The sequence below is a fragment of the Silene latifolia genome, chromosome 6 (genome assembly GCF_048544455.1).
Source record: "Silene latifolia isolate original U9 population chromosome 6, ASM4854445v1, whole genome shotgun sequence".
NCBI lineage: Eukaryota > Viridiplantae > Streptophyta > Magnoliopsida > Caryophyllales > Caryophyllaceae > Silene > Silene latifolia.
In genome coordinates, this window is record NC_133531.1 from 13,008,251 (window position 1) to 13,024,072 (window position 15,822).

Here is a 15,822-nt window from a genome sequence, read left to right on the forward strand (position 1 = left end):
ACGCTGTGAGAAATCAGGTCATACACTTGAGTATTGTTTGAGAATGGTTTTAGCGTAGAGCTGCCACTATGAGTGCCGATTTTAATGCCCACCAGCCACTACTCGCAATGACAGTTTTATGCTTAGAATAACGCAACTAAAGACTGTTGAGATCTTTTTTCATGTGTGCGTTGCGGTATTGCCCCACAAAGGTGACAAAGAGTGAAATGACTTGTTTTGTAAGTAGGCTATTCCTCTTGCCACTAATTCGTTTTAGATAGAATCTAACTTGCTTCTTGGGTCAGTCTTTTGCATTTGCTTCCATAAACCCGCTACGGAGGACTCGATAAGGACAATTCAAATTCTCAAAAGCCGCTACTAGAATGGTCGTCTGCTTTACGTCATTCTCTAAGCGATGGTTGGCTCACTTCTCAATCCAAAAAAACCGATCAAACACCATAACTTCCACCTATTTCCAATAATTGTTTAACCTATTTTTAAGTTGAGATTATAAAACTAAACGTGTTCCAATTCTCCAACCTAAAATTATTATTGACTACAACAAAACCAGGGCGGCTGTATTAGTTGTTCACATATGTTATAACTCTTTTAATTTTATAAAAAAAGACCTCGATTTGAGAGTCCGTGTATATTACTTGGAAGATAAGATATAATTAGATAAGTTATGAATAACAATTAGCAATCACACACTTTAAATCAATCATATAGATAAGATAAGAGCTAAAGCATATCAAAAACGACGGTTCAATTATGTGTTGCTTTTTAACTTAACCTTCATTCTATACGTAACTTTAGCAGTCATTTAATTTGTATACGTCTCTCTAAAATTTCAATTTTGTCAACTTCCTTAAATATATTATAATCAATTTCCACATTTTGTCGATGGATAAATTAAGAGAAAATGTTGGGTTATGCCTTCTAGACTTTCAACCTATTAATCTGTCACCCCTCAAAAAGGGTAGTTGACCTGTTGTACGTGATTTGCAGGCTATCACATATATTTGAGGTTTATTCAGCGCACACCTAAGGTAGCGGTTAGGGTTCCCTTATTATCCATTCTTTTGTTTGCCATGAAAAGATCTCGCAAAAAAATTATTTTTACAAAATTACGGGGTAATATTTACTAAAATGACTTATAAAAAAAGCACGGAGGAGGGTATATAAGTTGACGACGATAGAGACCGTCTCTCAGAAGAGTTACCTTCGTGATATGGAGTGAAATACTCCGTATAATTTTTGAATAACATATATAATCATTGAACTAGAGATGGCAATCCGGGCCGGGCTAAGGCGGGCGGCACGGGCACGGCACGAGTCCGGCACGGGCACGACACGGCACGAATGAATAATACTGATGGCACGGGCACGGCACGAACGGGTTTGAGGCGGGCCGCAGCTGCATTTTTTGGAAATTCCCGTGCCTAGGCACGGCACGGCCCAAGCACGGAGGGTCCGGCACGGCCCAAGCACGGAGGGTCCGGCACGAACCAGGCACGGCGGGCCTGGCACGGCACGGCCCGAGATTTGGCCCGTTTCTTAATTATTTAATTAAATTCCATTTTTTAATATCGTTTTTTAATTATTTAATTAAATCTAGTACATTAAAAATATTAATAGTTATCACATGTTAGGATAGTTTACAAAATGAATTTTATAGCTATAATTGTAATGCTTTGTTGATTGTGCCGAAAACTGAGCCTTAGTCCCTTTGACTGATGCGATGTCAGTTAATTGAGTGATTGGTCGCAATTTGACCCGCACTGTCCGTTTGGGGTTGCGGGTAAAAATTCGGTTGAATGATTTAGATAATCGGCCTTTTTCTTGTTTTAGGCCATTTATTATATCTCTATTTCACATGTGTAATTAGTTGAATTTAAATAGTTTCTTATTTAGTTAGTTGAATTTAAATAGCTTCTTATTTTGTAGTAATGGCCCTAGTTTTCCCTAAAGCCTTTTATATTGTTATAATTGCTAGGATTGGAAATTAGTATTGAATTCTTATTGAGGAACTGTTGGGATTGTATGCTGTAAATAGACATTTATATAGCTTTCACATGATAGAATGTTAGAATTTATGTTGGTAAGTAGGACTTTTTGCCCTCTTAAGGTTAAGTGGGTGTCTTACTTGACTTATGTGGTGAGTTTTGGGTGGTGTGGGCTAAAATATTCAAGTCGGGACTATTTGTGACTAGGTCCTAGGTGAGTATTTCGGCCTTCATCATAGATAGGTCTTTATAGTCTCTGACGAGTATATGTTCACCGCTTGATAGCCTTTGTGTTCCTGACTAGTGGATGTTTATCCAAGTTGGGGCATGACCTCAGTACTAATTCGATAGTATGGGGTCGAAGCTTAAGTACTAGCCGACCCTTCGGTGGTGTCCTTAGGGTACTCACTTCACTTTGTTTTAAAAAAAAGTTGTGAGTCTTGGGTGCGGTGGTGTGTATCCGCATGTCTAGGTCTGCTTAGATTTTAGGCTAGGGTTGTGTTGTGTCTTGGCCATGTTTTCTTAATAGTAACCGGCGAGCCAAGATACTGGGTTCGATTACCTTCCCTACCTCGTGGTATAGACTTGAGTTACAAAGTGACTATTGACGGGACTAAGAACTTATGCATGTCTTTGTTATATTGCCCTTTCTTGTATGGTGATTTTATGAACTGTAATAGGTGAGATGTAAGCGATTCTGATTGATAAAGTTTGGATTACTATTTGTTATCCGATTCACATGATAGTTTAGTTTGGTCAGTTTAGGGGTCATTTGTTAGAATACGTAAATGGTTTATCAAATTGTTTACATGTTACATTACATGTTACATTAATTTTGACGATTCGTGGCTGGGAGGACTCGAAGTTACTCCCCACTGAATTGTGGCTTTCGTGTTTGTATAAAATGCGATTGACAGGTTGTTGATGCTTTGTTGGGGGTCACAGACGGCTAGTGAGCAAGGAACCTTGGACCTAGTTTTGGCTATTCTATTAGTAATACCCTTTTACACTTTTGGTTTGTATATTATTTGAAGGGACATATGTCTCCCTTTTCTATTTTTGGTTTGTATCCTTATATTTCCGCGTCTTTAGTTATGTATGTAAATTAGTTTATCAGTTGTTGCGGGGTTTTTGACACTCTTCTTGAGTTGGAATTGGTTGTGAATGGTTTAGTTAGAAAATTTTTGAAATTGCAGGTTTTTGGACTAGTTGAACCATTTACAAACATATCCTACCAGTTTTTCTGTAGAATTTACGTATATAATTAAGGCTAGATTTAAGGGTGTCACAAATTAAGATATCAAGTACATTAATATTTAATAAAATATATATTTAAATCGTTAATATTCATTATTTATATAAATAAGTGTATTTAGAAAAAAAATACTAAGGTTATTGGGCCGGCCCACGTGCTAGGCACGATTAGCCCATGGGGTAAAGCGACGGCCCGAGCACGAAATTGGACGTGCCGGGAGCGGGCATGGCGGGGATTTGGGTGAGTGGGTCGAGCACAGACGGCACGCGCCAACCCAATATCCGTTTGCCGGGCCGCCATTTTTTGGGAAAAGACGATGGGCAAGATGGCCGCCAAAGACAATGCCAACTCTACATTGAACTAAACAAGTTGCAAAATGCCAGCCTGGTTGGGATCTATTTACACATGAATCAACTTAATTTCTGACGTGGCTAGATGGAATATACTGCCAATAATGAAAGTTTTTAAATTTTTTATTAGTGAATTATTTTTTGGTCTCCATTAAATTTTAAAATATGGCATTATTAGGCAATAGGCACTACAACTATACACAAATCTAATATATTAAATCCAGATGTAGACCGTACAACTATACAAGTCATGAGATCTCATAAGCCGAGTACAATTATTAGTAGAATTAATCAACTGCTAAATGCATGTTTACATGTTTAATTTACTTAAAACTTATTTGTAGATCAATACTTAAAGTGTAGCAAGGATAAGTTGATTTTGTGTTAATTTAATTGATGTCAAATAACACTTTAATGGTAAAAATAAAGTTCTAGTTAAGTTTAGAGGTGGCCAATACGCAGGTTGATACGGAGTAGAGCGGACCAGTTATGAGCTAGTTGCAATAGAGTGGTCGAACCCTGGCCATAAGGAGGGGGACGGGTTCAGCCGGACTAGGTTGGGCTCCCTTATGTTTGGCCGGCCGTCCCCGGCCTAAATAGGCTTATTTATCTTTTTTTTTTTTTCAAAAGGATCTGGACGGGGTAGGCTGGGTGACTTTAGCCAGGGTTCGGCCTAAGCTGAAGTCATGCTATGTCAGGATAGCACATGAGCCCGGTGTAGTATGTTAGGCTGTACCGGATCGAGCTAGTCTGCCAAGTTAGCCAACTCTATTTAAGCTCTACAATTAGCATCGTTAACTAGATACACTTATTATTAGCTCTATTAATTAATTTATGATGAAACACTATTTAGGCATACAAAATGAACACTAGTTTAAACTAAAACCGTGTTTTAGACAATGAGAATACTAAACTAATCTATCGCGTAGGCCGTAGCTATGATAATCTATTGCAATCATGTACTACTTCCAAGTTCCAATTGTACTCCGTATATCACACCCGAGAAAGATGAGATAGATATTAACACATTTCATCTCAAAGAGAAAGACATGAAATTACGACAAAACTACAAATTATTGTAATGTCTGCTTATTTTGCACTGTAAGACCGCAACTTCCCAACTCCCTGACGGCGCAGGAGCTAGGGGCCTAGCAGGAGCGCTCGTCCTCCTTAACGAAGAAATTTTTCAAAATTTCTAGTTTAACTTTTCAAAAAAATTTAAGTATATTTTTTATCTCTATCAGTTAACCGTCTCTAAAAATTTTCATTCGCACAATCCCACTAAGTTCAAAGCCTACCTCCGTCACTGAACCTAACCGTTGTACTACGCTAATGCCACCCATCAAACAATCTATCTTATAGTGGGACCATAAATAATTTCCGTCATTTTGACGGTCCAGATAATACAAACCACGAAATTTCCACTTACCACAAATTTCAATAAAATGGAAATTTCCCTTTCACAAAAAATAAATTAAACCACAAACTAAAATTACAAATATACCCTTAAACATTCCGATCTATACGTAAATTATACTATTGCTAGTCTATTACAACTACTACTAAATTATTAACCTACTCCGTATTTATTATTTTTATTTAATGAAAACCAACTCTCCACTACTATAAATACTACTCAAACCAAACCTATAATTCATACTCACATACGAAACTCTTTAAGTCTTAACTAAAACTCCTTCACTCCTTCACTTCTAAATTTCTCGAGTTTTCGAAATGGCCCCGAATAATGGTACGACCAATGGCGCAAGTGCGACCAATGGGTCATACACAAATGTCACCGGGCGTAAGACCACAATGCACCGTTTGATAGAGGAGCATGGGTCTGTACTTATGCCCGGTGTCCAAGACGCTCTCTCAGCTGCTGTTGTTGAGAAAACCGGCTTCCATGCCGCCTTTGTCTCCGGTTATAGTGTCTCCGCTGCCATGCTTGGTCTTCCTGACTTTGGCTTGCTCACGTATAATTCTTTTACCATTTTATCTGTTTTAATTTTCTCGATAATAATTCGGTCCTAGTTTTTTCAATAAAGTCGTTGATCCACTAATTTATGTCTATAAAGTTGATGGTCTTTCGTTTTTTCTTAATAACTTACGGTCTTACACTTTTTCTATACACAAATACACGTGACTCTCACTTGTTTGGAACTTAGTTAAAATGTTTTTTTTATAATTTTATTATTTCCCAAAAAAAATTCACTACTCGTAAATTTCATTTTTAAATATTTTTTTTAAAAAGTGTTTTCTGAGTTTGACGGGACTAAAATTTAGTACGGAGTAATACGTAGTGAATCCGCAATTGTGTGGAATTTAACTGTACAATGAAAATCGTCTCTGTTTTAAACACCTGACGAAAAAAGATGTTTATCACTAGCTCGCAAAAATAAAATATAAAATAAAAACAAAAGATTACAAAATAAAAATATTCCGGGTAATTGTTTAGATATAATGAAGCAAAATTGATTAATCACTTTACCTTTTACTGAACGCTTAATTGTTTAGCTCGTATTTTAGTACATACTCCGTAATTAATTTTGTTAAGTCGATTATATGATCATACAGAACAACCGAAGTAGTAGAGGCTACTCGTAGAATTACCGCGGCTGCTCCTAATTTGTGTATCATTGTTGATGGAGGTTAGTTGTTCACGGTTCGCTTATTATGTGCGATTTTATAAAGTTCGGCATCATTTGTTAGCCGACTAATTTGATTTATCGTTTTAATTGATACTAGACACCGGTGGAGGCGGCCCTCTTAATGTCCAAAGGTTTATTAGAGAATTGATCTCTGCTGGTGCCAAGGGAGTCTTCCTTGAGGTACATAACCTTTATACATTAATAATTATTAATCGATTTTTGAAAATTAAGTTATGTTGTACAATTTCAATGCTAAAATGTCTACTAACTAAATCGATTAATTACAAAGTTGTTGCTCTATAGTAAATAAAATTAGAGTACATAAATGTGGCATGATGTCTCATATTATCAAACGTAATAAATATTAAAATAAATGCATATGGTTCGTACGTAATTGGATAACATTTCTACGATCTGAATTTCGTACAAGAGGCGATCTAGTTTATGCAAGTAGATTGCTGACAGCCACAATTTTTTTTTTGGTTTTTTTTACATGGTACTCGTGTATTTTTACGAATTCTACGTGGTATTTCTACGTTTTTGAAAACATCCGTGGTATCCCTAAACCTGGTAAAATGTTTTTAAAATACCCAAATTACTAAAAATCACGTTTTTAACCAGTTAAATTTTGTAAAGAAAATATGTTTACGATTTAGTAAACGATATTCATGTTAATGATATGACAAATTACTGCGAAAAAATCAATCAAAAATGCATAGACTCATTTAAAAGAAACATATTAGAGCATTTTAGGTATTTAAAGATGTTTTCGTTAATTTAGAGGTATCAGTACCACCGTTATTTTTAAAAAGTAAGGGATATCTAGAATTTGAAGAAGTACAAACGTATTGTGGTGTCTATAGTGTCTCATGTTTGTCAAATCCTGTGGTATTCTTGCTAAATATCTTGCACCCAAATATCGGAAGGATCTCCCTATTCCATCTCAGAAATCCAAGATCTCACAACCCTCTTTTGTTTGGCAAGGTCTTTGTAAAGTTGTTGCAACTTGCTCTGAAGCTATGGCATGGAAAGCTGGTAATGGCACTTTCATTAATCTTCTCACTAGTCAATGGGTTCAGGGTCATAAACCAGGTGTTCGGCAAGACCAGAACTGTCAATCTATTGCAATCTCAGATTTGATTGACGCGAATGGCTTATGGCGAACATCTTTACTCTTTCGTATCTTTGAACCTTTAACTGCTAAGGCCATTCTGGCCATGGAACCGCCCCTTCTTGAGATTGATGACTTTCTGTATTGGAAATACACTGAGGATGGAACCTATTCTATACAGTCGGGCTACAAGTACCTTTTACCTAGACTTTTACCGCAACCACCGCAGCGATGTGTCTTCCCTTGGAAATTGATTTGGCTCGTCCCGTTCTCAAACAAATTTCCCCTGTTTATTTGGCGCCTTGCCCATCTAATCCTCCCAACGAAGACTGTTCTCGCCCATAGAGGTTTTAGCCTTGATACTTCCTGCCCTTTCTGTCACTCGGGTATGGAAACCCCGGAACATTTATTCCGTTCCTGCGATGTGATTCAGCATGTTTGGAGGGCTTCATTGCTTGGGATTCGATCTATGTCTAACTCAAATGTCTCTTTTATTAGATGGCTTGCTGATCACCTGCGGTATCTTTACCGTGCCTCATCCCCGGGGTTTGATGGTCTTTTGTATTTCTTTTGTGTCTTGAGATCCATTTGGCTCACCCGAAACTCCATTGTTTTTGAGAATGCTGTACTTTCGCCTATCCGTATACTTCGGCTGGCAGAGACCTTGCACCGGTCCCACATCAGTTTAGCTTCTCTCTACCATGAAGAATTTCAACCATGGCGAATTTCCAGCTTGGTATGTTTGTCTCCACCAAAATTGAATGCTACGTTCTCTTATGAGCTATTCCTTTGCAGGAGTTCTGTTCAGAATGGATATGTGGCTACCGTTGTCTCTGACTCTTGCTTACCTCAGTTCTTCCACTTGCGTGCTTCCTCTTTATTCGCGGCGACCTCGTATGCTTTGCACAAGTTTATGCTAAGTCACGCGTCTTCCTTTGCTGCTACCGCTTTTATCGTTTCCTCACAAAAATTATGTTCAGTTCTGGCTTCTCAAAAGCCAGTCCCAATTGATGTGCGTCATTCCCTGCGTGGAATTCGTACTCTCCTTCGATCTCGGCGTAATTGGTCAGTTAGTTTAGCTACTGGTTAGTTTCATGTTGTATTTCTTTGCTCTGGACCTTTTCTGTTTCTTCCTTTCTTTAAATATATGGTTTACTTTTGTCGAAAAAAAAAAATGTTTGTCAATTTTATTCAACACAAATTAATTATATTACTCATTATTTTTTGCCAACAGGACCAAGTGTGGCCTAAAAAGTGTGGTAAGTATCAATTTTTTTATTGAACTCAAGTCAACTTTTTGAGATTAATAATTTGTGGAAATAGAGATGAACCCTTTGCTTTTGTTCTCAATTATTTCAGGTCACATGCGTGGCAAGGCAGTTGTTCCCGCAGAAGAGCATGCACTCAAAATTGCGGCTGCCCGAGAAGCAATTGGAGATTCAGATTTCTTTCTTGTTGCTAGGACTGATGCTCGTGCACCTCACGGCCTTGAAGAGGGAATTAAGCGTGCAAATATGTACAAAGAGGTACGTATATATTTACTGTGAGATGAATGAAGAGCGTATATTTAGTTATATTGCTTTTAGTACATACGGTAACAGTTTAACCTAATCGAATAAATTGTTTTGACTTAATTTTTTTTTTTTTTGCAATTAAAGGCTGGAGCTGATGCCACTTTTGTTGAAGCACCTGCCAACATTGATGAGCTTAAGGAGGTCTCTTCCAAAACAAACGGCTTAAGAATTGCCAACATGATTGAAGGAGGAAAAACTCCCCTTCACACTCCAGAAGAATTCAAGGAGTTGGGTTTTCACTTGATCGCTCATTCACTCACCGCCGTGTATGCTACTGCTCGTGCATTGGTTAACATCATGAAAATCTTGAAGGAAAAGGGTACCACAAGGGATGACTTGGACCAAATGGCTACATTTTCCGAGTTCAATGAGCTTATTAGTTTGGAATCTTGGTATGAGGCCGAGTCAAAGTTCAAGAATTTCACACCAAAAGCTACCTGATCTACATCAAAATATATAGAGACTACTTGTTTTCAATTAATCTATTTGGGTCAAAAGTTTGTACTATTATTATTCATGATTGTCATTATTCTTCTGTAAGCTAGTGTGGTCGCACTTTTGTTTACATGTTTGTCATAATACCTTTGAGAGTGACTTTTGTGGTCAGGTCATGTGATCTGATCTCAATTGTGTTTTTAAATTTGATTAATTAGTTTGTAATAGTAATAATAAAGAATATGTGCCTATTAATGGTACTTGGAGTATGCCTTGCCGTCTCGATGTATGTTTTTGTTATAATAATTGAAAACTATCAACAATTTAGCAAAATGTATGATGGTCTCAAGTTAAACCTCGCAAGTGCACGATTTTATCGTTGTACACTCTAGAGGGTCGATCCACAAGGAGTAGGGGTGATTACTAATTGTCTATATTCTTGAGCTTAGCTAAGTCGATAGATAACAAAGAGGGTAGTAACAAACTAACGCTAAACTAACAAATTTAAAGACAAACAACAAGATAAGGTAAAAACAAGCTAAAGATAGGAGATAGATCAAATAAAGAGAAAGACTAGAACTCGGTCCGACCATGAATATGAGTAATTCCACATACTAATCGTCTCGGCTAATCAAAAGGGGTAGAAAGGTAAGGGGGAGATGGCTCTAATTCGCCTAGAACCTCCCTTCCGGTCTCGCACTAGGACACTAGCTACTCCGACTAACCCCCCTCCCGGGTTCGAAAGCTAGGACTCCTAACTCAAAACCCGACAACCCCAAGAACATGCATTTTCCCAAGGAGGTCAAGTAAATGGTCAAGGTCATTAAGCCCTCATCATATTAGGGTCATCCCACTCCCTTCCGGAGGTCGATTTCAAACACTAGCCTAGGGGCACCCTCCCTCGGTTCTCCTTAGGTCTCAACCTTAGTTGGTGACAAGGGTCGGTCCCCAAATACTCGACTAACAACCTAACCAACTTCCGTTGGTGGACAAGGGTCAAAAGCCGACACCACCCGGAAACCAAACCTTAAGCATGAAAATTCCCCAAGACTACCCTAACCAATTTTCCCCTCAAATTAGCCTTAATGACAATTAATTAGTGAAATTACCCATATCGGGCCAAACCGAGTCCTAGAAGGAGACTACTCACTAATCATGGTCCTAATTGCAAAATAAACAATAAAGATGGGAACTTTGGTCACAAACATGGTGGGAAGATGAATTTTACCACTAAACATGCAATAATCCAACAATAGTTGTAGAGAAAGATGATTTAATCTAATAACAAGAGTGATTAAACTAAAAGACACAATCTTTACCCAAATCAACTCAAAGATTAAGTCTTTGAGGACAACTAACCAAGGATGAACAAATTAAAGAGAGACAAAAGAAAGATGAACAATACAAAGATGAACAATGATGAAAATAAGAACAACAAACAAACAACAACAACAATTTTAACATAAACAATCAAAAACTTGAAGGAAGAACAAAATGTAAACAAATGGAAATAAGGAGAGAAATAATACCAATCAAATAGTAAGAAAGGAATTAGGATAGAAAATTAAAGAAGGAGGAACCTTCAATTCTTCTTACAACCCAACTCCAATTACTAATTAATTGAAGAACTAGACTAATTAAGGAATGATTAGGGAAAGATTAGTGAAATAATTAACAAAGTTTGAAACTTGGAAAGGGAAATAATTCAGATCTAGGGTTATGTGTCAAAACACCGAATTTTGGGGGTATTTATAGTGTCCTCCTACTTAAGTTACAAAAAGGGGAAATTAATACAAAACACGTGTAGCGTTGACCGATTGACCCGGTCGACCGGCGGCCGGCTGCCCATCCGGCGCCGAGGAATCTCAAATTTGAAGCTCGAAATTGGCAACATGACAGCCCGCCGGTCGGCCGGCGGCCGGCTACCCGGCTCAGGGTCGCTCTTCGTCTTTTCCTCCTCTTTCTTCCTTGCTATCTTCCTCTTGTGCCTTATTTCTTCCCAAATTTCCTCTAGCTAGCTCAATTACCTACAATAGAGCACCGGAATCGATAGTAGCGGGAATATGGAGCAAAATGCAAGAAACAGGCCTAAGATCGTGCCTAAGTAGTCCAAAAGATTAGCAAAAGGAAGGGTAAAAAGGGGCCGAATGTTTATTCATCAAATCTCCCCACACTTAGTCCTTACTCGTCCCCGAGTAAGTCCTCAACCGAAGTACAAAGCACTACTAAGATAAATACGGTGAGTGGGTGCACAATATAAGCATCACTCAACTAAGCTACTAACTAAGCCGATTGAGTATTAGCGCACTCAACGCCCCTTCAACTCACAATTTGACACTCATGAGGGAAAAGTGCCCTATTGCAAGGCAAGTTGGGTCTTGCTACAAAACTTTCGACACATTCATCATGAAAGCACGTAATCAACAAATAGAATGCATCTAACAAAATGGTCCACTTTCCTCATCTAAGTGGCCGAATTTTTCAAATAACAAAACACGGTCTTGGTCGGGAGTACCGTCTCAGAAGTGCCAATTGAGGTGCCAACCCCCTAATTGTGACAAAAGCAATCCACGTGTGACCAATGCTCAAGAAACTAATTCAAGAGCGGGGAAAGGGAAGAAATGGCAAGCCCGCCGAGAATTACAAAACCGACACAAGATTCAACCAAAGGACCCATGACTAAGGGGACCAAGGCAACGACATCCTCACGGTTTTCACTCGTCACTCATTGAAAGAACAAGGTGATTTTTGTGACAAAAAGTAACCAAAATCACTCAACTAACTCGACTAGCGAAAACGTGCCCGCAATCTAATGTGTAGGATCGTCCTATGTCCAATGAAATGCAAACAAAGGGAAAATGCACAAAACATGAAGCAAGGGTTACAACGGGGCTAAGGAGAAGGTCGAAACGGGATTGGTGCAAGCACCGTTTGGACATGTGGGGCTCAAATCAAGAATCGTCGACACATCACATCCCATCTCTTATTGCAACACATGAGACACGTCTATGCCCTAACATAGCAATGATGACCAAAACTATGCAAAAATTGCATAAACCCAACTCAAGTAGGAAAAATTTGATAAAACTCCTTTTATTTCAACAAATGGTAACGTCTACACCGTAACAACGACTCGGTTTCCCAAGCCATGCAAAAAATGTGTAAACCCGACTCATCTTTGGAAAAACATCAATTTGCCCCTTTTTATTTAGCAACGGCTTTTTCTACCCCTTTAAATGATGAGTAGGGGTGTTGCTTGCCTTTTTCTTTTCCTTGACAACAAACAAATATATACACCATAACTCATTTTTTTTTTTTTGATTTTTCATGACTTTTTCACTTTTCTATTTTGTTTTTTCGTTTCTTTTTTTTTTTTCAAAACCTCTTATTTATATATAATGCCAAATCATACCGAATTCCGACCCAAATGGATATGTGTACTATCCATCACTATGCCCCAAATCACCTCCTACAACACAACTACAAATACCGACCAATTCTTGATTAAGGAAGGGTGGTTATGGGAATGTAGCTATTTTGGTAGGTTTGCCAAATGAAAAGGCTAAGCTCAAAGGGGGTGAATCAAAAAGGGAAACAATGTAGGGAATAAAACAAGGCTATTTGGCTATGTGAGGCTCATATAAACTGATTTTTGCTTCATATCGTATGCACAAAAATGCAATGCAATTTCATGATCTAAGGACGATGCGACACACTTATGCGTAGTGATGTGACACGCCTCGCGAGGAGACCTACTCTCGAACCTAAATGAGGGCGGGGTATGAATGTACCCACCCTAGGAGGCTCTACCCTTACCTTTGAGTAGCTAAGTCGAGCCAAAGGTCTAGTCTACGGCCCTAGGTCTCACAAGGTCGGTCTAAACTCATTGGTCAAGCCCTCCTTCCTCGGCTAACTAAGAGGCCACGGGTGCGAGTCACGAGGAGGGGAAAGGCACAATGGGACACATAAGCTCATCATGGGGGTACTTGGTTCCCTTCCTTTGACCATGTTCTTCCTTAAAAACTTATTTACAAACTCAATGCAAAAACAAAGAAATGCAACAAATATTTACATGTGACCAAATGCATGCGGAAATTTAAACAAACATGAAATGAAACGTGCAACAAATTGGCTAAACCTAGCAGCACATCAACACCAAAATTCCAAACGGTCTCCCAAGGAGACACCCAAAGCAACAAAATTCCCATTCTCCTTCAAAATATGCAAGATACCAAAAAGAAAGAATAGTAAAAGGAGCAAGAGATAGGAAAGATTATTCCAAGCGGTCTTCTAGCTCCCTTTTGCCTCAAGTGGTCAATGCGCCAAGCCAAAATGTTAGACAAAACATATATATACAATGCAAATTTTTTTTTGAATTTTTCAGAAATTTTTCAATTTTTAGGCATTTTCTCTAATTTATAAACATTTACAATTATAAACAAATATGCACAAGGGTGGATATTTCCCTCCCCACACTTGAGATGTACATTGTCCTCAATGGACAAAAGCACAGGGAGTGAATAACAAAAAGAAATGAGCATATTTTTTTGATTTTTGATTTTTCAAAGGAAAATAACATATTTTTGTGATTTTTGTTTTTGAAAAATTAAAAAAAAACGTATTTTTGGGTTTTTGATATGAGAACTCCCTCCCCACACTTATTTATTTACATTAGCTCCAAATGGAAATAAATGTGTGGAGGGAGTTCAAATAAAAAGACATGTTTTTTGGTTTTTTTTAGGCCCTCCCCACACTTATTTATAGACATGGGAGGGCAATTTAGTGAAATAAATAACATGTTTTTGGTTTTTGGTCATTTTTCAATTTTTAGTTGGTTTTTATTTTGAAAATGCAATGCATGCTCTATTCTATATGGTAAATTGAAATGACAATGCAAATTATGCTAAGTGAATGCAATTACTAAATGTGACAATATATTACAAAATTGAAATCTAATGCAATCCTATATGATGCAACTAAATGATTTAACAACTAAGTGCATGCGGAAAATTTAAACATGAATGAGAAATTTGGATAAAAGGGAGAGATCATACTTGTCATTTTGGATTTTCAAACGGGAGCATAAGCCTTATGATGGTTCAAGGCTAGGAAATTCCAAGAGCCACTCTACTCTCTCAACAAGAAATATTACCAATCTTCAAGAAATGGAGAGATGAAATACTAACAAAGGGTCAAGGAACGAGATGCATAAGAAGCCACCATTGCCAAGAGCTCACATTTGAAAGTACCCTCTCCACTTCACCAACTCAATTCCCAAAATCAATATCATCCTCCAAATTGAAATCATCATTACCAAATCACGAATAACATCATCATCGGTACTCAAATTCCATCCTCCTCCGGACCCCGACGCCCCCGCATCACCATGAAATGAAGGAGCCACTCCACTATACCACGTGCCACTCTCATGATGAACCACGGGAGTAGGGAAGGCCGGGTTACCAAAGTAATCCGACTGCATGTGGAACCCTCCGCGAATAGTCGGCTCAGTGTAACCATGGGTGGACCATTGGAAGTAATCCGGGTGCGGCCCATCCCTCGTGACAAACCCGCGGCGGGCATAATCATCATAAATAGGGTAATTCCCTACTCCTTGGTTATAGTAGATGTGGTCTAGCCTTCGGTCAACCGCGTCAAACCGAGTATTCATTTCACTTTTCATTTCACCCAACGCCAAGTTTAAGTTGTCAAAGTACCCTACCAAAGTAGGGTCAAGGGGAGGGTGTTGATAGCTCGGTTGTTGAGACGTTGAAGGCATAGAGTGAGTGTCAAATTGTTGTGGCAAAGAGGTAAAGGTGGATGGGTTAGATTCCGAAGTCGGGCCATGGCGCTCTCGCCGAGAAAGTGTTTGTCGGGCACCCCCGGTGTGGTCACGCTCACGTACCGTGAGGAGGTAGCTAGTTTGGTCTTGCTTGATTGTTGTTTCCTTAGTGTTTGGAAGGACAATTGAATCCTTGTCATCGATTTGCCAATATTCACGATTATCGGCGGGGTCAACCTTAAACCATTCCAAAGAGTGCGTCAAGTAGAACTTAGATAAGACATTAGGTTCTTGAACCGGGTTGTACAAAGACTCGTCAAACCCTCCAATATCCTTGGCCAATTGAGTAATCATCCCACCCACAAAAATTCCCACACTTTGGTCCGGGAAATTAGCCAATTTCCGAAGGTGTAGCACAAAGTGGTGAGCAATGTTAATTTGTAACGGCTTGGGCTTTTGGAAAAGGTAAGACCCAAGGATATTTAGTTCATCGGTCCTTACGGACCACGGCTCACTCCTAGCAAAGATGGTCCACCCCATAAATCGATGCCAAACCCTTATAGCCGGAAAATGAATAGAGTTGGCACTCCTTTTTCCTACCGTGGGATCGGGCTTACCCGAAATAGCCTCCCAAACCCTAGAATGATGAAAGTCGGCGGGTTCCCTATAAGAGTCCATG

The 15,822-nt window shown here is 38.7% G+C and overlaps 1 protein-coding gene across 1 annotated transcript; it reads left to right on the top strand.

Moving 5' to 3' along the window:
* The first annotated feature begins 5,228 nt into the window (after nt 1-5,228).
* On the top strand, nt 5,229-9,630 carry LOC141586392 (petal death protein-like). The gene is made up of 6 exons (XM_074407602.1): nt 5,229-5,566; nt 6,168-6,241; nt 6,339-6,421; nt 8,587-8,611; nt 8,712-8,878; nt 9,011-9,630. Exons 1-6 carry the CDS (start codon nt 5,325-5,327, stop codon nt 9,365-9,367), a joined length of 948 nt encoding a protein of 315 aa, XP_074263703.1. The 5' UTR covers nt 5,229-5,324; the 3' UTR covers nt 9,368-9,630.
* The last annotated feature ends 6,192 nt before the right edge of the window (nt 9,631-15,822 follow it).